The sequence below is a fragment of the Priapulus caudatus genome, unplaced genomic scaffold, assembly GCF_000485595.1.
Source record: "Priapulus caudatus unplaced genomic scaffold, Priapulus_caudatus-5.0.1 Scaffold345, whole genome shotgun sequence".
Classification (NCBI taxonomy): domain Eukaryota; kingdom Metazoa; phylum Priapulida; class Priapulimorpha; order Priapulimorphida; family Priapulidae; genus Priapulus; species Priapulus caudatus.
Genome location: NW_014577406.1, coordinates 314,327 through 336,134, shown reverse-complemented (window position 1 = coordinate 336,134; position 21,808 = coordinate 314,327). Strand labels below are relative to the sequence as shown.

General features: G+C 42.6%; 1 protein-coding gene across 5 annotated transcripts in view; it reads left to right on the top strand.

The window, feature by feature from the left end:
• Positions 1–605: 605 nt before the first annotated feature.
• Positions 606–21,808, top strand: part of LOC106809330 (bromodomain-containing protein 2-like) — a 32,270-nt gene continuing 11,067 nt past the window's right edge. For 2 of the 5 annotated variants that reach the window (XM_014812376.1, XM_014812375.1), the window contains exons 1-23: positions 606–724; positions 2,121–2,184; positions 3,628–3,819; positions 5,186–5,332; positions 6,272–6,541; positions 6,840–7,664; positions 8,493–8,681; positions 9,283–9,375; positions 9,924–10,025; positions 10,612–10,740; positions 10,967–11,125; positions 11,585–11,719; positions 12,095–12,504; positions 12,742–12,884; positions 13,657–13,824; positions 14,239–14,352; positions 14,643–14,771; positions 15,202–15,239; positions 15,342–15,471; positions 15,769–15,963; positions 16,199–16,290; positions 19,862–20,009; positions 21,025–21,179. In XM_014812376.1, the coding sequence (XP_014667862.1) occupies positions 2,143–2,184; positions 3,628–3,819; positions 5,186–5,332; positions 6,272–6,541; positions 6,840–7,664; positions 8,493–8,681; positions 9,283–9,375; positions 9,924–10,025; positions 10,612–10,740; positions 10,967–11,125; positions 11,585–11,719; positions 12,095–12,504; positions 12,742–12,884; positions 13,657–13,824; positions 14,239–14,352; positions 14,643–14,771; positions 15,202–15,239; positions 15,342–15,471; positions 15,769–15,963; positions 16,199–16,290; positions 19,862–20,009; positions 21,025–21,179 (4,005 nt within the window). In that variant the 5' untranslated portion in view covers positions 606–724; positions 2,121–2,142. The remainder of the gene's footprint in view (positions 725–2,120; positions 2,185–3,627; positions 3,820–5,185; positions 5,333–6,271; positions 6,542–6,839; positions 7,665–8,492; positions 8,682–9,282; positions 9,376–9,923; positions 10,026–10,611; positions 10,741–10,966; positions 11,126–11,584; positions 11,720–12,094; positions 12,505–12,741; positions 12,885–13,656; positions 13,825–14,238; positions 14,353–14,642; positions 14,772–15,201; positions 15,240–15,341; positions 15,472–15,768; positions 15,964–16,198; positions 16,291–19,861; positions 20,010–21,024; positions 21,180–21,808) is intronic. The other 3 variants (XM_014812377.1, XM_014812374.1, XM_014812378.1) reach the window with 2 other exon arrangements.

Here is a 21,808-nt window from a genome sequence, read left to right as displayed (position 1 = left end):
AAAAGTGCTGCAAGTAACAGACATTATGAAGAAAGACGCGGGAAGAAAACAGTAGCAGCTGGGTTAATGATCCATATCAAAGCACAGTCCAGTTTATTGCGCGGGGCATCGCACATCCGCAGGATAGACCTGACCGCGACCTTGGGAGTCTGAACGGTTTTGAGGTATATAGGATATATGACGGATGTTGGAGGTAATTTATTCCATAGCCATTCCAAGCCGTACAGCCTGGAAATTAAAACAAATATGCAGCTTTATTAATATATCCTGCCGAAGTCAGTCATTCCAAGAACGCAACACTACCACAACTGGCACAAAGTATCATTTTTATGTATAATATAAGTATATAAAAGCAATTGTAAAAAAGATTTTAAAAAAGGTTCTTAATTTCTATCAACGGGGCTGCAGAAACTATGTTTCGCATACAACTAAATGCTCAAGACTTGCGTTTTTAATTTATATAAAGTATCGTTAAATCATCATTTCTGCCATTTGTTCTTCGTATATTATAAAACATTAAAAGTACGTACAATAATTAACGATTTATCTTCTCAGACACCGTAGCGCTTGACACGTGACCTTCGACGAGGGAGGGCGCCACAGTCGTAACCCTCCATCTTGGACGGCTTGTCTTTTGTTCGTGACTATAAAATGTGTAAAATTTCGAAAACTTTAATTAATATAGCCTCTTAGTTAGAGCGGAATCGTTGTTTACTACTTCCAGGTAATTTCTCTTTCATCACAGAATCGTGTAAAATCGCGATATTAATAAAAACACATTAAAAACTATGTTTACGGCACCTGATAAACAGTACTGAGTACAGTTATATATGTGTGTATATATACGTATAATAAAATTAATATTAATTATACAGTAGACATCCCAATTTCCAAGAATTCTTATCTTATTATCCTTTGTCTCTAATGCCAGTAATGGTTATACAACCAAGTGAAATCAGTTCTTAGTTTAGGGTAATACCAATAGGAATTAGGATATTTCCTCTGCATCGAATTTAACCGAATTGTGATCCTTACTAGGCTTAAGCAACTGTGAACTGACATGCTCGCCTTGCTGTGTTTTGTTCCTGATATTAGGTGTGTAGATTGTAGTACGTTCATCGATCTGCTGTCATTAAATTGACTACATTGTCACGAGTTTCCTTGATAACATTGTAAAATTTTTGTTATAAAATTTGAATGTGAAACTACATACCGTACTAACACTAACACTAACAGAGCTAAATATATCCTCAAAATCTCACGTGATACGATTGTTTTAAGATTGTTTAAAATACAAATCTGTGTAATTTAACTTATTCTATAGCATAGAAACATTGTATCTCTGTTAATATTATTATTAAGCGTACTGTATTTGTTGTGGAAGTTTGCATGGTAAATTTTTTCAAAACTGGCTCTAAGGTCACATGTAATTATTAAGTAACTGTTACTACAGTTGGCATGGAGTGTACATGAAAACCACCGCACATACTAGACATAAATGGCCGCTTATTTCTTCAACGGGATTATCTGAAATTTTAAAATTCATTCGCACAATTCTCGCTTAGTATTTCTTGTCATCGGCAAACACCACAAGCTGCAGTGTTGAAATTTTTAATTATTTTATATTAAGGAGTAAACATCTATTGTAACTTTCTTTTCATTATAATAACGGGGAATATTTTCTTGGTTTGCCGATTGAGTAAGGAAATTGCATCATCTTGCGTTCAAACTGACCAGCTAAATGTTACTGAACACCATAGTTGATCAATTGATCCCCTTTTCCTTTAATAGTAAAGGTTCCTGTGTATTTGTAGCTGACATTTAGCTTATATAGACTGAAATGATAAATTAATTGAAAATAAATAGATTCATGGTGTAGTATAGAAAAAAATACAGTAATGGCACATTTTATATAATTTGTGTATTGAATTTAATTAATTTAAATTGGGAGTGAATGATGTTAAGCCGAAAGACAGCAAGTGAAACTAAATATGTCATGAATTTGATTTGATTGGGCTGATATCTCTTAGCAGGCGTTAATCAAAATTGCATGTGATTTCCTTGATACATCTAAACATGTTACCTCAAACGTTGACACTCACCTTTGTATGTCGTTGTAGAATCTTGTGAGCAGCAAGCTGGATGAACAACGAAGCGCCAATGGAGAATGGAGAGACTCCAGCTGTGAGTAGTGTCAGTCTCGAGTCGGTCGGCACAGGCTTAATTGTTTCATTCTATTTATTGTATCGATTGTTTCTCGTGAGATATAGTGAACTCTTTGTAGTAAGTTTAATGCTTTCTAAAAGAAAACATGGGTTGTTCTTATGAAAATTTGGAGCTATAACAGTTTGAGAAGCAATTAATCTTGTAACAACATATTGTTAAAAAATATTTTATTGATTTTCCAAAGATTTTGTATTATGATGCATTTATGGTGTTTAAAGGCATAATAAGCCCATTGCTTATGCAATGTTGACGAATGCTAGAGTAACTGGCACCTTGTGTAGTTAACAAATACATAACCTTACATCCAAACGCGTATTAGTTTGTCCAATGTCACTGCTGGTTACTAAGAAATGCCTAATTGAAATCCGCAGTCCAAAAATCAGTTGTTTACAGTTTCAAACCGCTGCCGGCGAAGCGGGTGTGATACAGATTTATAGTGCATTTTCGCATGCATGCTCGGCCGTACGCAATGCTATCATCAGTGATTTTGTAAACATGGACGCTCGTGATAAGTAACTTTTTGTCAGGGCTGTCCACGTGCGTCCGTGATTAGTACGTGTGTTTTACTCCATTTCCATGTTTAGTCCGTGGCCGTGGTTACGCCGCTGACACCTCCATTTCATCTGGCGTCCAAAACATACGGGCCGCACAAATGTTTACGTCATCGCTTGACTCCTGGATGACATTTACGGCACGTAAATGATACGTTGATACATATCAACTACCGATTTCAAGTCTTGTTTGTAATGTAACCAGCAGTGATATTGGACAAACTAATACGCATTTGGCTATTAGGTTATGTACTTATTAACTATACAAGGTGCCAGTTACTCTAGCATTCGTCAACATTGCATAATCAATGGGCTTATTATGCCTTTAGTTTAAAGTTAACTGCTATATTTTACAAGCTGAGTTATGGATTTCGATTCATTTATTTTTAGTTACTTTCCTGATAAATTTTTAGCTTTAGCGTTTAGTCTCTGGTGTGCTAATCAGTAGCCATTTTGATTTAACTCGATTAAATAATCTACTTGTATTTGTAATTTTCTGAAACTAGTCTAGCTGGATTAACATAAAACTTTAGTGCACCAACACTGAAAATCCTTTTTAAATGTGATTTGATGCGATTTGTGCAACTCGGCTTATGTGTAGAGCATACCTTCTAAAGTCTACGTTTCAAATTTTTTTGCTACCGTTACCGATAGAGCCAAATTATCTGATAAAGTTGAACATTGCTCTGCTCACTCGTATGCCTTTCATCTTCATGGCTAAGTGTGTGTGCATGCATCTGAGAACTGTTCACATGGTGGGGGGGGGGGGTGTTTTTGTGTCTTTAGCTTTACATCCTCATAACAAACAGGCCTTACACAGTTTGAAACAAGTTTTTAATCTTACTCACAGGACCCAGGTGAACAGCCCACCTATCCTTCACCAGGTGTTGTTCAGCCTCCATATATTCCCTCAAAGAACAGGAAGACTAGGCACACAAACCAGCTGGACTACATCCAGAAAGTCGTGCTCAAAACAGTATGGAAGCACCAGTTTTCCTGGCCATTCCAAGTGCCTGTTGATGCTGTCAGACTCAGCCTACCTGTAAGTTAGCCGCTGTCTACGTTTGCTACACTTTGTGATCCATCCAGTACTTCAGTGTTATTCTTAATACATAATATGAAGTAGTCCTGAGACCGTGATGTTTACAGTTTTTATCTATACTGTGTTATGCAGGGCATGAAATTAAGATTTTTTTACACTGGCTCAGAGGCCTGGTAACAGCAGTTTTTTTTACCAGCCCTCACCATAATCTGTCACCATTTTTTTAATCAAAAATAAAGATGAGACTTTTATTGACTCTTGCTTGTCTGAAAAATGTTGTAGCATGCGGCATCGCATACTAGCTGTTGAGCAGACTATAATGCAGATCGTGAATGACACCTGAAGTTTTTTTGGCAATGACAATGTTATGTTTCACTCTTGCATTCTTTATTTCAAATTTGTAAACTGTTGTAAATTTTAAATTATGGCGTGATATCCTTCAGGTGAAACAGTATTGTAGGCGATTTGCTCATTAATGCTATATATAAATAAAAATGTAGGTTTTCGCTAACATGGCTGAAACCACCGGCTCAGAGGGCCGGTGTTTTGGGAATGTTGCCAGCCCTCCAAATAATATGCCGGTGGGCCGGTGCTAATTTCGCGCCCTGGTTATGTATATCTTATGGCAGTATACAAGTATTTTATTAAATGTACATTTTGTTTTAGTTATTTACGTAATTTAGGAAACTTACTTGCCAATTTAAAACGACCGTTTAATAAATAAATTGAGAAATTAATAAATGAAGACAAATTTAGTCTCACCTGTCAGCATACATATTACTGATTAGTGATTACTTCAGCATAGAAATTATTACAAGTTTGTGCTGTTATAGGCTATAAAACAATAAATGAAAAACAAACGTGCATCTGCTATCTTGAGATTTGTGAGAATGGCATTTTCAAATAGACCCACAAAAAACAAGTGCACGTAGTTACGTGACACAAGTATTTATAGACTGATACACATCTCAAAATGTAGACAAAGGTAACATGTAGAGACAGCGTACTGGTCGATGGCATCCCGTGAGAGCAAAAATCCTACGCTAAGTTTGTTGACATATGTAAACAAATCTAATTTGAAATGTCGATTTGTGCACATGTTATTGAAAAGATTTATGTGCGAGTGTTCTCGACACGTTGGCCTTATTATATACACTTGGTGTTACGCAAGGTGTGCCAGTAACTGTCAGAACGGTCAAAAAATTATGAAAACGGTTAGATAAAATGCGAGAAATGCTTGCTTTAATATCTAGAGTTTATTGTTACTTGAAATTCATGCTTGAGCAAAATTACACTGAGTTACCTGAGTTGAGAAGCAGGATAAAGTAATCGACAAAAGAAATCACACATATTTTTCTGTATTCAGGATTACCATAAAATCACGAAAGAACCAATGGACTTGGGCACAATCAAAAAGCGGTTGGAATTCCGGTGGTACTACAGTGCAGAAGAATGCATCAGGGATTTCAACACCATGTTCACCAACTGTTACGTGTACAACAAGCCGGGCGAGGTGCGATATATCTCTGCATTATCTTTCATTGTTGTTGAGAAGCTAATAAAATGTCTGTCAAGTTTTTTTGTGAAGCTATCCGAGTGAATAAATTTTATACTTTATCACATAAGACTTTCCCACCACCTGCAATTGTAATCATGTGCCAATCACAATGGCAAACATTGTGTAGGGCATGTTGGTGTAGTTGTTACAACTGTAAATAGTTGGAGGTACTAGATTAGATGCAACATGAAAAGGTTGTACAATATATATCAGAAGTAGATAATAGGGAAGGAGTGCGACTTCAATAAACAAGGGAAGTTCGTCATTTACTAGCCCTAGAATACCTACGATTTACTACGTGTAACTCAACCAACTTGAGCTAAAATCGTACACAGTACATTCGCCTAGCATCGTGCGAAATCGTTTCCTCGTATACACCCGCAATCCGGAGATACAGACTAAAACGTACTTCATGATTATCCATTCTGTTGCCAGCAAACCGAATGTATAAACCCCCTAACTTGAAACAAAAGGCAGCTACTAGCGAGCCACACCGCATCGCCGAGGGAGCAAGAGTGCGCTAGAGTCGCTAGTAGCTGCCTTTTGTTTGAGGTCACACTCCTTCCCTATTATCTACTTCTGATATATATATATAAATTAATTAAAAAATAAAAGTTTAGGTAATCCTGTCTCATTTCATCCCTAGTTTTGTTGTAACAATATAAAAAATTGATGCATTTTTAATCCCTCAAAACATAGATTAGTTTTTAATTTTTAGCAACTTGTGAGCATACATTCTTCTGCATCGCAAACCCATGTGTTTTCAGATCCTGGTTTATGCTGCATATTTCACTAATCCCTACATGCTCTACGGTCTGTAACATTTATTGTCCTAAGGCTAAAACTTTTACCATCAGTTAACCTTTTTTTATATGCTGTCATGATATGTTCTAGGACGTGGTCTTGATGGGGCAGGCACTCGAGAAGCTATTTCTAACCAAGATAGCACAGATGCCACCCAACGAGACTGAGATCGTTGTACCACCGAAAGGAGCCAAGGGTCGTGGCAAGGGCAAAGGTCGTCCAGTAGTACTGATGCCTCCGGGTGCACCAAGTCTGTCCACGGCTGGTCCCAAAGCTGCGGCGTCTTACGCAAATGCTGAGCCAACTGCGGCGGCACTGCCTGCAACGAGAACGCAGGTGCGTGTATGCCGGGCTTCCCAGGTAGACAATGCTTCTTTCTGTGGCAGCTTTAGAGAACTCTGTGTAACTATTGAGCACAGCTTGCATACATTAATATCTATCTATCGGTCCGGTACAGAATCAAGCAAATGATTGCAGCACAATTGTTGTATTGAATACTGAGTTTCCACATTAAGACTTGCCTTTTTATTATTCATTGCATTCCTGTTATTTCATCTTTGTACTATGGTATAAGGATATTAACGGTATACCCTTACGATTTGCTAGAGGTTTGCGCAAAGAATGGCGGCTACATAATACTCGCATGTCATTGTTGCAGAACTGCCCTCAGCAGCAGCAGCAGCAGCAGCAGCAGCAGCAGCAGCAGGAGCAGCACCAGCAGCAGCAGCAGCAGGAGCAGCAGCAGTTGACTGCCTCCGTGGCAGACGCACCGACGACACCGCCCACGCTGCGGCCGCTGCAAGTGGTTGTGAGTCCTGCGAAGGGTGCAGCGACACACTCTGCCAAGTCCACCGCTCTCAGCTCTGCGAAGCAAACGATCAATGCTGGCGCCGAGAAGTCGGCGACGACAGCAGCGCCACCCATTGGCAAATCTGGGCCGATCCCAATGCTGCGAGCTGGTATCAGCTTCGACCCCCAGGTGATGCTGGGGAGCAAGCAGGGTGCTGCGACAATGCTCAGTAAACATGCCCACGTTGTTCTCGGAAGCAAGCAGGCTCCCCTGGCAGCGGGCGCCGGCACAGCCGTGAGCGGAAAGCACGCGGTTCCTGCCTCGGCGAGCGGCAAGAATGGGCCCTCGGCAGGTGGCGCCACCCACAGTGCTGTGTTGGTGAGTGGGAAACACGGTCCTAGCGCAGGGGGCGCCACCCAGGGCAGTGCTCCGCCGAGTGGAAAACATGGTCCGTCAGCAGCGGGAGTTGCAGCAGTGAGCGGGAAACATGTCCCACCAGCAGCGGTTGTCAGCCAAGGCCCTACTACAGCGAGTGGAAAGCATGGTCCGCCAACGAGGGGAGCCAGCCACGCGCACGCTGGCGGGAAACACGCGCCTCTCTCTGGTGGCGAGATGCTTCAACTTTCTGCATCTGCGTCCCCCCCGACCGTGAAGACACCAGTGATGACCCAGGCACAGCCAGTCCTGACCAAGGTGAGGGGTTACATACCCTTGAGCTATGGGTCTTACGTCTTCTCGGTGTTTCGAAAGGTGTTTAAAACGGCATGTTCTCACAGCAAAATGCATAGATATACCTACTGTGAGCTTGTCTATGTTGTAAAAATTCACTACACCTCATTTGTATTGTTACTTTCATAACATTTCTTCACAAAATCTAAACGAGAGTACTTGTCTTACGAAAGTAGTGCCACAGTGATGTTTACACATTCGGGACACAGCCGAGCGATCGATGACAGTTCTTTTCTATGATAAAACCAGTTGTAATTCATTATTATATGTTTGTTTAGTACAAAATTTTGAAATTTGTTTAAATCGCATGTTAATATGTTATCCACATTACTTATGCAATCAGCAAACAAATATATAGTGTTATCTATCCAGGAACTATTTGCGCTAGCGTACCCCCCTCGCTCAACATAATTTATGTGTATCTATACGCCGAAAAACTCTGTCGGACGTTGTTTCAAATTCCTCTAGTTCAGAGCACATTCTGGCTCAATGAGAACATTTTGTGATATTTGCATACTGCAAGTATGCTCACCGTAGGTGTATGTAGACTTTTTGTTGCTAGGTTTATCTACTTTAAAAACCTTATCTGTGATAGAGTGAGTAGCTTTGCTCGATGAAGCCTGTTAACAGACCTAAGAAAAATAGTTGTTGCAGACCTATACTCCACAAATGAAGTAAAAAAAAGGTATTTTGTAGGGTGTTGTTTTGTTGCGGAGTGCCATTTCAATGTAATCGTGTCAGAGTAGAAATGCAAATACATAATGAAGGGGATCGCTGCACGTTTCTTTGCAGCCAAAGAAAGGAGTGAAGCGGAAAGCGGACACGACGACGCCCACCACGGCGATCGAGGCAGACCCTGTGTTCGCGCCGTCCTGTGGCGCCCCCTCGCCGCCAAAGCAGCCGTCGCGACGTGAGAGTGGCCGTCAGATCAAGAAGCCCACAAAGGAGTTGCTAGAGTCCCCAGTGGAAGTTCACATGGAGGTACGCAACGAGGGCTAAGTTACTCGCACGGGCACAACGTTAGTTCATGACAATCTCGTAAGGATATGAGTCTAGAGTAGAGCTCTGTAGATTTGCATAATGTACTGTATACGCCATATTTTTCGCGTACATATAGTTTCGCGGGTTGGAGGCGCGTTCACAGAATTCGCGAAAATTAAACCACCGCGAAATATACAGCGTATACAGTAATCGTTACTGGAGTATGTAGCTGTGCTATCCAGCTGAGCGAGTTAACGACACCCCCTTGGATATTGCTGCTTGGTGAGGTACAGGTTATGTGCGCAGTTATGAGTAGCTCGCGTTAGTGTCTATGGCTGCTTGTGAGCTGTGTGAATTTGTTACATAAACGTGTTAACCGGTGAATGTAGTGGCCCGAGTGTGATCGATAATTCAACCTAAGCGCAATGAAAACAACAAAACAAACACAGTGGTTAATGGAGCTATACGTCTGGTTACTGAACTATTTTGTGCACTGAAATGTCAACTGCAGCATTTCATTGCCCAGCATTATTTTTTAAATGTACTATTGCATCACTGGGATCTGTTGCCTATAATGCCTTCATATCGTCCGCCATTGCAGAAGCAACAAAAGAGGGGGAAAAAGGTTAAAGTTGTTGAACAGCTCAAATATTGTAGCCAAATCGTCAAGGACCTGGTGGCAAAGAAGCACGCTGTAAGTCCCAAATCATTTATGTTTTTTTTCATACCATTGTGTATAATTGCTGTAGTTGTATTGGACATCACCTCAACGTTAGAGCATGGCATATAGCGGGAGACCTCGACGTGTAGACAGCTTAGAGATAGTTTGCATCATATTCTTCCACTGCAAGGAATCCCCGAGTTATGAAGATCTATACGATGATGTTAACAGTTTATGTAACAATAGTTACATTATTTATGTGATGATGTTATTTGAGCATCGACTTCCTCTATTTGTTCATGCTGGGCTGGCCAAATTTGTTGCCCACGTCTGCTTGTTAACACGTATACATTACATCAGGAGTGAATAATAGAGAATTATAAGAGAATAATATAGAGAATAATAAGATAATAATATAGAGAATAATAAGAAGAATCAGAAAGAGAAGAAGAAGAATAAGAAATAATGAGAATAATAATAATAGTATAAAAGAATAATATAGAGAATCTTTATTATTTACTCCTGATTACATGATGTGCAACTGCTTTGACGTAATTTGCGCGCGTGAACTTTGCTTGCAGAGTTACGCGTGGCCGTTTTATAAGCCGGTGGATGCTGAGCAGCTTTGTCTCCATGACTACCACGACATAATCAAACACCCGATGGACTTGGGTACAGTCAAGGTGAGTAATAGTTGGTGGTGAACGAATGCCAATGCTGGATCTGGCACAGAATGTGAAGATTTTCACAGCAATGAGTATTTGAAAAGAGTTTTTGATTATTAATTAAAATTAGTTAGGGTCTTATTTTAAGGTTTTGGCGTGGAGCTGATGAGTCGGTCAGGCTATTCTATTCACCTGAATGTCTTTATGTGCATACACAGGAAGGAATATCTCTTCCTACTCTATTGCTTGCGCAAGTGTGTCCCAGTGTCACTGCATAGCTTAGATGCGGGTTTAGGTTCCGTCGTCTAAGCGCGTAGTCTCTGATTTCGAAGATAGAGGAAAGCAGTAGTCAGTAGTAGTAGGGGTGGGAGCACAGAATACAATGAGAGAAGAAAGATGGTGAACGGATATGAAATGTTTAAGAGGAATTATACACGTGCGCTGCTGGCGTAATACTATTAGTTAATACTAAATAGTTCATTAGTGTCGAGTGAAGCTAGCTAAATTCATAGTTCTCCATGTGGTAGTTTAGTGGAACTGCATTCTGTAGAGATAGGTCAGGAATTTTTACCACGCGTATAAATTGTTACACATTCGTTTGCAGCAAAAACTTGACAACAAAGAGTACAAGACAGCTGACGAATTTGCAGGCAACGTTCGACTGATATTCACTAACTGCTACAAGTATAACCCTCCCGATCACGATGTTGTCGCCATGGCGAGAAAGCTGCAGGTATGTTCAGCAATGTTGTCACACCTGGCGTATAATGTGATGGTCGCTTGTTTATCCGGAGACAATTTCCACATCGCCTATCATTTCCCCAGCAGTATAATGGATGGTATTGTGTTTTCCACCGGTGCTAAACAAGGGGGTAAACATAGGCTGCTGTAATATAGGGTGTTGTGTATTTTTTGTCGGCGGTGCATAATTGATTTGACATTATTTTCCCCTCCGGCAGGATGTGTTTGAGATGTTTTATGCTAAGATGCCGGAGGGTCCGTCAGATGATGAGTCAGAGGAGGAGAAGCCTGAGGTGATGTCGTCATCGTCGTCGTCATCTGACAGCGAGGATAGTGACGACGAGAGGGAACACCGGCTGCAGGAGCTACAGTCACAGGTGAGTGCAGGTCATTAACGTACTTGTAACGCTGATGCATATCTCTAATATTGCGTACCTATAACGCTGCATACCTATGCTGGTGCTGGTGCCTGCCCACCCTTGTGCTGCTCTAGGCTTTCTGAGCTGCTTTGGTGCTCCCTAAAATATTACCGTTCCTGCAAAACCTTGTTCCTCAATGTATACCGGAGGTGCTGCTTGTAATAGTGCCTTGTATATTCTATTGTTAACACTGTGATAATGCATAGCGGGTATAGTACGTGTAAACCTGCATACATATGCTGCGTACCGGTTATTAGGTATATTAGTTTGGCATTCCTGTGCTGCTACCTATTGTGGCTAGCAAGAAAAATAGTATTTTGTAATTTTGTATTATGTAATTTTATGCATTGGTATTTTGTATCATAAATTGTATTAAAAAACCCTCCTGTCTGCTAAACACTTGCTATTTATTTACAGTTGAAGGCAGTACATGAGCAGTTAGCTCAGCTGTCTGCACACACCAGTAAGAAGGACAAAAAGAAGAAAAAGCACAAACACAAGGAGAAGAAGATTGAAGTAAAGGAAGAGAGACCTATTGTGAAGATTGAGCCGGTAATTCATACGTTCCTCCTTTTTTAGTCGGTCCCCCGGGTAGTTGTTAGGAGGGGGGAACACGTGTACATCTTTGGCAGAGTCAAGTAAATTGTTGTGGGTCACAGGGGGTGCCAGCCTGTGCCACTGTATGTGGGATATCTGGTGCAGACACATAGGGAACTTGGTATAGTGTACCTGTCATAAAAAATACTGGGGTTTAAAGTTGAAAAGACAGGCTCCCTAACGCCTCCCTAACTCCATACGAGACGGTATTCGCCAATTGCATGAGCTTGCCCTATATTTCAGATCAAGTTTTTAGATTGGTACTGGAACTAAAAGACGATTTGTTAAGTTGGTCTCTGCTCCCTTCCACAAGCTTCGTCTCTGTTTCAGATTGAGTTGCCCCACATGCCAGTCCAGGCAGAGGTGAAACCTACTGCAGTGCAGACGCGGAGGAGGAGGAGTACAGGAGAGGCCCTTGTTGCTTCCCATCCTGTTAAGCCGGTGCCCGTCACGCCCGCATCAGTGTCGGCTTCCGTCGAGGCTACCGTTGCCGCGGTCGCTGCTGGCTGGGACAATGAGCCCATGGAGACCATGCCAGCCCCCCTGCCTCCTCCCGTCCCTCCTGCTGCTGTCCTCGCTCCCGTCGCTAAGCCGGCCGGGAAGACGGGGAAGGGGAGAGGGCGAGCACCGGCTGTCGTCGCTCCTACTGCCGCGGTCACGCTTGCTACGCCCGTGTCACCGGTGGTCAGCAAGGCTCCAGCCGCGAAGGCAACGCCGAAGCGCCGAGCTAGCGGCAACAAGTGAGCATGCTTCCAGCAGATGCGTCTTTATGTTTAAGTCGCTCGATTTGTGACGCCTAGTGTTACTCGTCGCAGCCCTTTAAGCTAAACCTTAGGCTTCATTATTACGTTCCACAGATTTCCATATCGTGTAGTTTTGCAATTTCTGTTGTTGGAAAGCATTAAATCGGTGTGTTTGAAGGAATCTGTAAATACAAGAGTTGGTCATTAACGATCGATCGCCTTTTGTTCGTGTAGAACATCAGGGAAAGGAAACAAGCCAGTGGTGCCCCCTGCTGCTGCTCAGCTTCCGTGTGATAGCGAGGAGGATGAGGGTGTGACACGACCCATGAGCTACGATGAGAAGAGACAGCTGAGTCTAGACATCAACAAATTGCCGGGTTAGTCACAAAACTAAAGGTTGACCTAACCGTTCTAGCGTGATTGTCGGGCAGTAACTAGCAAGTCGGTGTTGTTGTGGGCCATTCGTATAGTAGTGCCGCTAGATCGACCGTTTGGGTGGTTACTTGGTGCAAACTGTTTTAATGTGACTGCTCTAGCAATAGCATTCAAATGGAGCATGGTTATCTCACGCGGACGAATAGCTCTATTACCTATGCATTGTGTGTGATAGCCCACACACTTACCTTCCAAGGATCTACACTGCTGTACACACTACTATATAGACTGTATACTATATGTTACAGTATATATGGGCTGTTACCAGGGTTGTAGCCAGGACAATTTTAGTGTCGGCTAATATCAGTCGGTGATTGCGTGATATGCATAAATTATTATAATAGCAACATGGTGCTTAGCCAGCTATACTGCATGTACTGTGCGCTGTACGATGTGATCAGATGATGATATTATGCATAATTATTGTTGAGATTAAACTCAGAGTTGTTTTTTAAATTAATTCTAAATGTATCAGTTGTGATTATTTGTAGAATGCTCACTATTTTGAAGGTAATTTTACACAAACTCAATCATTTTTGTGCCGGTCGGAAGGATGTTATTTAAAACTGCATGCCGGTCGGCCAACACCAGAGCTGGCTATTGCCGACTGGCGTAGCTACAACGGTGGCTGCTATGCAGGGTGAGTAGTAGCGTAAAGGTAATGGTAGTAGGGGGGAGTATCGGAGGTAAGGTTGTTGTTGGGTTGCCTTGCAGGGGACAAGCTCGGCAAAGTCGTGCACATTATCCAATCGCGGGAGCCGTCGTTGCGAGACTCCAACCCGGACGAGATCGAGATCGACTTTGAGACTCTGAAGGCGTCGACGCTGCGGGAGCTGGAAGCCTACGTGTCGTCTGTGCTGAAGAAGAAGCCGAAGAAATACGGTGAGTTGCACAAACGCGCTCTTCAGCATCGTGAGGTGATGCAGTCACTGTCTCTACGCGGTTGTATTAACTCTAAACCCTTAAAGGTACTGACGTGTGAGAAGACTTATCCATCTTGGAATGATAGACAGGTAGCTTTTGTCAATCAGTGTCATGAAACCACTGTGTTTGGGCCGAATTATTGGTGTATCGTTGCTACTAGTACTGAGCCAAACTTTTGCTGTCGTGGGAAAATGTTCCGTGGATCCTATTACCTTTCCTTTAGTAATCGAATGTATTGGTCCGTCCGTATTCATCTAATTCGAGTAGAAGAAATCTATTACTATTGGAGGAGGGGAATGTTTTCTGTTTCTAGTCTCCATTTCCGTGGCTTCCATGATCCATGTCTGATGTTTTAATTTAATGTTGTGTTAGTTCAAAAACCAGGAACTACAAAGGAGGATGCTTTGAAGAAGAAGCGAGAGGATATCCAGAAACAGTTGGAAGATGTTGGGGGCAAGCTTGCACCGACGAAAAAACAAAAGAAAGGTAATTATTCCACAGATCTATTAATCTCATGTCGGTTTCATGCCAGTCAATGTTTAGTTTGTCACAAACATACTTGGCGTCTTGTGCAGTATTATAAATTACAACATAATTCTAGTTGATACTAGTGTTGTCACAGGGTTGAAACATGAATTCTTAGAATTTTATAATGTTTTACACGTCTGGAAAGTTCTCAAAAATGGACTATGGTCTTAGAAAAATGCCATTGTGTAATTTAAACCAATATGTTTTGTTCTAAAAAGGGTAATAAACGAGGGTTTTCTTTGTCACAGATAAGAATGGGGTGGAGCAGGTGGCGCCAGCTAGTGCCAAGGTGAGCATAAGCAGTTCTTCATCTTCTGACAGTGACAGCAGCAGCTCCTCCTCTTCCAGCTCATCAGAGAGTAGTGACTCCGAATCAGGTACGAGGCGCATCTATCAATTTGCGACGCACTACATTTTTTGTTGTACGTCAGGATGTTTAACGATGCTTTCCATTGAATAGTTTGTAGTGATGTCTTCTACAGTCATCGTTGTTCTAGTGTATTATATGTATTGCTGTGTGTATGTGAACATTTCGATGTACACTCACACTAAAAATGAATAAATTATCATTATGCTTGTGTGCAGTATTTTCCGTATGTGATACCTTGGTCTTCGTAGAAGATGCTGCGTAGAGATATAATTGGGTAAAATATAACAAGCGAATAAAAAAAAAGTACTTAATGTAATAATGTACTTTGTTAACTCAGCGATCCGAGGTGTAGTGTGTGGATGCAGAACTCGCGTTTGTGTGACGCTAGATACGTGAGGTGATATTTTGTAGTGAAGTTTACATTCACACTATTGCAGAGATTCCCGCTAAGAAGAAAGCGAAGTCTGCGCCTCAGGTAAGCATGCACGCGAGACAACACATATTTAATAGTTGTATACAACTGACGTGAACACACCTTCTCTGAGTACTTGCTGAGCGAGTGCTTTTATGCTTGCAGGCTGCTGCAAGCAAGCCAGCCGTACCTCTGCCTCCAGCAGCCGAAGCAACAAATGAGCAACCACCACCACCACCACCACCACCACCACCACCACCACCACCAGCAGCAGCAGCAGCAGTAGTGGAGCCAGGTACTATTGAGAGTTGCCACTTTCCAGCTAAAGTCACACCTGTATGTGCAGGTCATTCAAGGGAAATGCACCAAAGTGTCCCTCATAGGACAAGTATTCATTCGATAGAGGTGGATTCACCATACAACTGCCACTCAGCATCATGAGTATCCTTTATAGAAAGGTGTCTGTTCGATAGAGGTGTCCGCTAACACAGGTTTGACTGTGTGCTTACCACAGTTTGTTACTAATATAATGCTCTACTGATAATGGAATTGCACTGTTAGGCTACAATTCTAATTGTCTGCACACTTGCAGAAGTTCACACTGCAGTGCCGGTGTCGATTCCATCGCCACCTGCCAGCAAGCTGCCAGAGGTTGAAGCAGAGGTAGAGCCAGAGCTGAAGCCCTCTGCTACCCACCAGTTACCCCCGCAACCCAACAGCAAGCCAAGTGCAGTAGCAGTACCTGCACCGATCAAATCTCCACCTCAGCAGCAGCACAAGGCACCGCGTACGTTCCCACCAGTCGTCGCCTGTCACTACTAGCTACATACTGTTATGCTTATCATTTCTAAACTGTAGAATATGTTCTGACGTATAGCACTACTGTACGCTGTCTGCAACGATTACAACATTATCTCTTGCAATTCTCAACCATCGTTTCCGTTGCACTAACAAGAGTACGTTCCTGTGATTCTTTGTGACTGCATCTACATACATCGCATCGTCGTTATGTTATGCTACAGTGCCAGGGCCGCCACCTCTGACACCCATTGCTAGCTCGCCGCCACCTGTACATCCAACACCTCCTCAGCAGAAACCCATTGTGGAAACAAAGGTAGGCAGCATCAACAGCAGACCATTCCCTGTTTTTAGCTCGCCTTGACATCGTCAAGATGAGCTATTGTCATGGGGTGTCGTCCGTCGTACATCCGTCCGTCCGTCAACATTTGGCTACGGTCAACGATAACTCAAGAACCGTTTGACCCACATGTTTTAAATTGCATATACTTGTTACCAGCGAAAAAAATACACGGGAGCGGCGAGCGATTTCGCTCCCGTCAGCTTTCAAAGCGCTCTGGTAACAACAATTACGAGAGCGAAAATTTTGGAAGATACGAGAAAAAATCGCTCCTGTGCCGCCGGCAGCGTTCGAACCGGAGGCCCGAGCCCACAGGCACTTGAAGCATATCAACTGTAAACACACGCCGCCGCCATTGCGCGTACACTGACACAAAAATATATAGTGTGTCAGTATATATTAATATATACTGTGTATATTTATATATACTATATATTTATGTGTCAGTGTACGCGCAATGGCGGCGGCGTGTGTTTACAGTTGATACGCTTCAAGTGCCTGTGCCCGAGCCCACCAAGTTTTTGCTCGGGCCACCATCTCTACGAAACTCCCGGTCCTCCTGACCGGCACTTTTTCCCCTCATATTACGATGAAATACTACGGTTAGCGCAACGGCAGACTTGTAAACGGGAGCGCATAATACGACCCGTTCCTCAACGTAGACGGGGTATCCAAAACATACACATATACATTCTGCATGAACTCCCTCAACGCATGATTCGCCACACGAACAAAAACTCGCGACAGTCTAAGAAATCGATTGCGGGCATGTAGACAGTAGTGCAGTTTTTATGACCGCATAACAATAAGTTTTTATATCGCAGGGGTTATCGTGGGGAGTGAGGGCACGACCAGTGACACCTGACACGCACGTAATCAAAGCTGTTAACTGAATTCGTCACTTTTCTTAACGTAGAAAGTGGACTATTTTTATTCAGTTAGATATCTAGAAGCAATGTAAACTGTATATACTAGATTCTAGGCACTTGTAACTTTGCGGATGTGCGGCAGCATTGATCTATGCATAGGGGTACCGTGGACTGGGGAGGAGAAAAGCGAAAGTAAAACCTTGCCCAGAAGCTCCGGGCATTCCTAGAGATTCCAGTACAAGTTTTTTTTAACATACTCAAAGTAACTAAAAACTCTCTCTGAAGTTCTGAACTTGCTCAGTCGATGTAAAAAGAAAGCTGAAAGATGAAAAGAAATGAAGTAAAAAAAAGAAACTTGAAAATAACCATACCATCATTACCATAATTATAATTCTGGATTTCCTGTCTTTGTCATGTTACCTGATTATGTGTACCGTGTAGTGCATGTCTGTCTGTGTGAATGAAATTGAATAAGAATGTGTTTGGTTTCTTAGTCGAGTGAAATTAGATAAAAAAATATGTGATCGAATGTAATTTGCCTGGCCCCCCCCCCCCACTCAGTGTTAGTCAGGGTACGCATATGCTCGTTCCCTCCCTTTGAAAGCACCCCCCTATCTCAGGACTGCTGAAATTTCTGAACCCCCTTTTGCGGGCTTTTTGCGGGTTTTTCCTGCCTTGGAGACCCCCCCCTAAATCCGGAATACTGCTCAATGTACCCCCTATCTCAGGTGAGCTCTCATTCCAACCGTAGTGACGTTAGTGTAGCGTGTGGAACTGTCGAACCATTCTACACTACGTAGTGTAGAGTTCAGTGATTGAGGGGAACTAGGGGGCAATATTTTTACATTTCAAAATTAAATAATCCTGAATGAGCTTTGCAAAACATAGGCGGAATTTCAGGAATTTTTGATCCCAGATTTCGATAAAGTTTTTCTATGAACATTCAAGATTGACGCAGAGTAGAGGGAAAAACACCCGCCCTTTTTAAAGAAATCTCCGGGGTGAAATGTCAACATACAGGCCCGCCTTTTTTGAGGGGCAATTCTTGGGCGCCGGATTTTGTCAGCGCGAAAAAATTGGGGGGTGCGCCCGCGGCTTCTGACCCGTAACGATTTTGGGAACGCGCATGCGGTCCCTCCGACCTCGGAGTGGGGGGCCGGGGTAATTTGTTGACGATTTCTTAACACTGACAGTCTGATACTAGTTCTGAGTGCTGAATGCTGATGAATGATATTAGAGTCAGTGCATCAAAATTATGAAAATTTTTACAAAATCATGCTATGAAAAAGTAGCTCTGGCCAAGCCTAAAATAGCTCCCGTAAAAAAAATTACGAGAGCTCTTTTTTCATACAAAATCAAAAAAGAGCTCTCGTAAAAAAAAAAGTTTTTAGGCTGCTTGTTACTCCTATGGGAGAGGTTTGAACGTCCTATTTTGGAGCACGCCAGTCGACCTACTTTCGAGCTACGCCAACTTTTTGGAAAAAATGAAAATGGCCATCTAAATTCATTCGATTTTGTTAAAATTTGGTATGTGAATGTGTAAGGCTAGCCCCAAAACAGTTGTTACTCCTATGGGAGAGATATCGACAACGTCCTATTACGTTTATTTTGTCTAACTGGTCAACAACTCTACAATTAGACCTATACAGTAAACACCCGCATAAAAGAACCCGTGATTTTCTGTTTCAGGCTGAAGTGGTTCTTATATATATGATACATAGTGAGAAATCAGCATGAAGAGGTTCTTAAAGAGGTTCTTAATTTTGGGGGGGATATTGTGTACATTATCTAGGTAAAATTGGCTTTATTTAGTGAATAATTGACACTGTTATTGACGATGAACTACATGTTGGTTTCCAATGGTGTAGCACACATACTTGGATTGCCCCAGTTTCCTCTAATTTTCGGTATTTTTTTTATATAAGAACCTGCTTAATTTATCAGGCTGAAGTGGTTCTTATATACTAGGTGCTTTATTGGTTCAAAAACCATGTGCTGAACGAAAACCAAAAGGCCATCATTTAGGCGTAGCGCCATCTCTCGTCAAGATTTCAGACTTTCAGATCTGAAACATTTATTTTCGCATCAAAACTTGCATATATCATTATCGAGAGTATATAATGGGAGATATGCTATATAATGGGAGTTCTCCCATATATACTCTTGCTTTATATATCCCCCCTCCCTCTTCTATCACACCCAAGGTGAGCTACAGTGTCATTGACACTTTCATTGTAATCATACTGCCACATGACAAGTATCCTATACCTTACGTATTGTGTACAACAACGATTTATGAACTTTGTGAGCATTTTCTGCCTCAAAATTTTTTTGCCACAAAATCCTCGTGAAGACTTTAATTTTATCTAATCTAATCTAATCTAATTCTATCTTATCTTTTGTTTAATTTATCTATCTGCCTCAAGAGTTCGACTCTTGCTCAGCCTCAACTTTAGCCAATCAGCATTGTGGTATGCCTTTCTAAAAACAATATAATAATGAGATGCAGCAAAGTCAGCATTTTGGCGTGTATATGCGTGGAAAACCTTATACAAATTGGTGTGGCTTGATAAACCTAGCAACAGTATATGGGGAGGGGTGTAACCTCATTCAGACAGGTAATTCAATTGACTGAGTGGCCGACCTTTGACCTTCGATTTTCTTCCATACTCGTGCAGGTGCCGTCGCCTGCGACGCCTCAGGTGTCGCAGTCGCCCGTCGTCGTTATCGAGCGCTCGAAGGATCCCGTCAAGTTCTTCATCAGTGACGACGACAGCAGCAGTCCACGGCCGAGTCCCAAGCCTGCCCCGCCCAACGTGCAGACGTGTAGGTGTTCTATCTGTGCGGATTTGTGTCATGACGACAAATCCGTGTAATTACCCTGTTTGTAACACATTCAGCGGGTGGTTCGAGCTGAGCATTGTTGATAGAGCTTGGCAGCAGCTTGATCAGTTGTCGAAACTGTTGCTAGCAGGTTAATTACGTGTATTTATTATGAAATATAATTACTCTTATGTTATTATGAAAGCCCAATACATTTATTACAAGATTTCGGTACTTCTTGATGTTTGGTTTGGCAATGAACGGCTGACGTATGCAAATTTCTCTTTGGTGTGAATAGTGTTTGGGCGTGTCGTGTACATAGCTGATTCTCTTCCTCCTGGTCGGGACATAGCGCTGCAATTGCATGGTCAATATTACCTACGTAGCTCACCACTCAGATGAGAAGGAGCCAGCCTCTCTATGGTCCATCCTTCATATCGCTGGTGTTACTTTGCATAGTAACGTAATATAGCCTTCTTCAAAAGGCTTGCGAATACTAAACACATGCAACAGCCACCTTTAAGAAATTTGTTACTCTGGTAGATCACAAGCGGTAGACTTTCTCCTTGCCAACCCTAGTGCAAATCCGGTCTGAGAAGAGATTCGATGGCCAGACAGCAGTGATGTTAGCAGGTCCAGCGTTGGTTTTCCCTCACCGGCGCGTATTGCAGGGGTAGAAATTAACTTTTGACCATGGGAGTCCAAGGGACTCCCTACCCTCAAAAAGAGGGAGTCTGCGGAAAAATGAGGGAGTCCGCAGTCTGAAGTTCAAAATTAAAGATATTAACAATAACGCATGTGCTTATTTGTAAGATTCATGCAGTTGCACGTCTGCCATTAGCTGAAAAAATATGGTTATTCCGCGAGGCCGTGCTCAGGAACGAACTCGTTGGTATGGCAACATTTTCAGGGAGTCACACGGACTCTTGCATTTGTCAAATCAGGGAGTCTGGCAGTAAATTGGGGAGTATTTGACTCCGGACTCGCGTTAATTTCGCACCCTGTATTGTGTCTGCAGCGTCGACGGGAGTTTCCTACACGTCAGCCGCCGCACCGCCGCCGCCGCCGTCGCGCGACAATGCATCGAGTGCAACAATGTCACCCGAGAACTCCAGCGAGAACCTGATGAAGATTGTGCAGAACACTACACCGAACACACCCGCCAGCAGGAAGGTAAAGATCAGTGTAAAAAATACACGGGAGCGATGAGCGATGAGCTCTTCAAACCTGCGAAATTGCTCCCGTAACATTTTTGACGAGAGCTATTTTTTCCACAGACTTGAAAAAGAGCTCTCGTGAAAAAAAAGTAATTTTTTTCCTGGTAAAGATGCTTCCTGCAGTTGCTACTCCACACACCCTTCCTCCCTTCCTTTCTTCCTTTCTTCTATGCCTTCTATGCCTTCTTGCCATTTTTTATTGGCTGTGGCTACGCGTCCGGTTATCGGACGCCCAGCTCCCACGCTATGCGTCCGGTCATATATTTCTTATGTGAATCCAACTATATTTTTTCAGTGAAAAACAATAAACAATAAGTTTTTAGCTCATCTGACGTAGTCGGATGCAGCTTGTAGAATCGCATGATCGTGCGTCCGTGCGTGCGTGCGTGCGTGCGTGCGTCAACAGTTGGGCACAAATCTTAACCGCTCGACGTACGGTCACGATATTTGGGACGTGGGGGGGTAATCCGAAAACGAGTTGGGATGTCGAAGCTGGGGGGAAAAGGTCAAAGGTCAAGAGGTGTAAAAGAAGGGTGAACATTCACTCGATCCTTAACTTCAGGTATAGGGAGGAAATGAAGAATT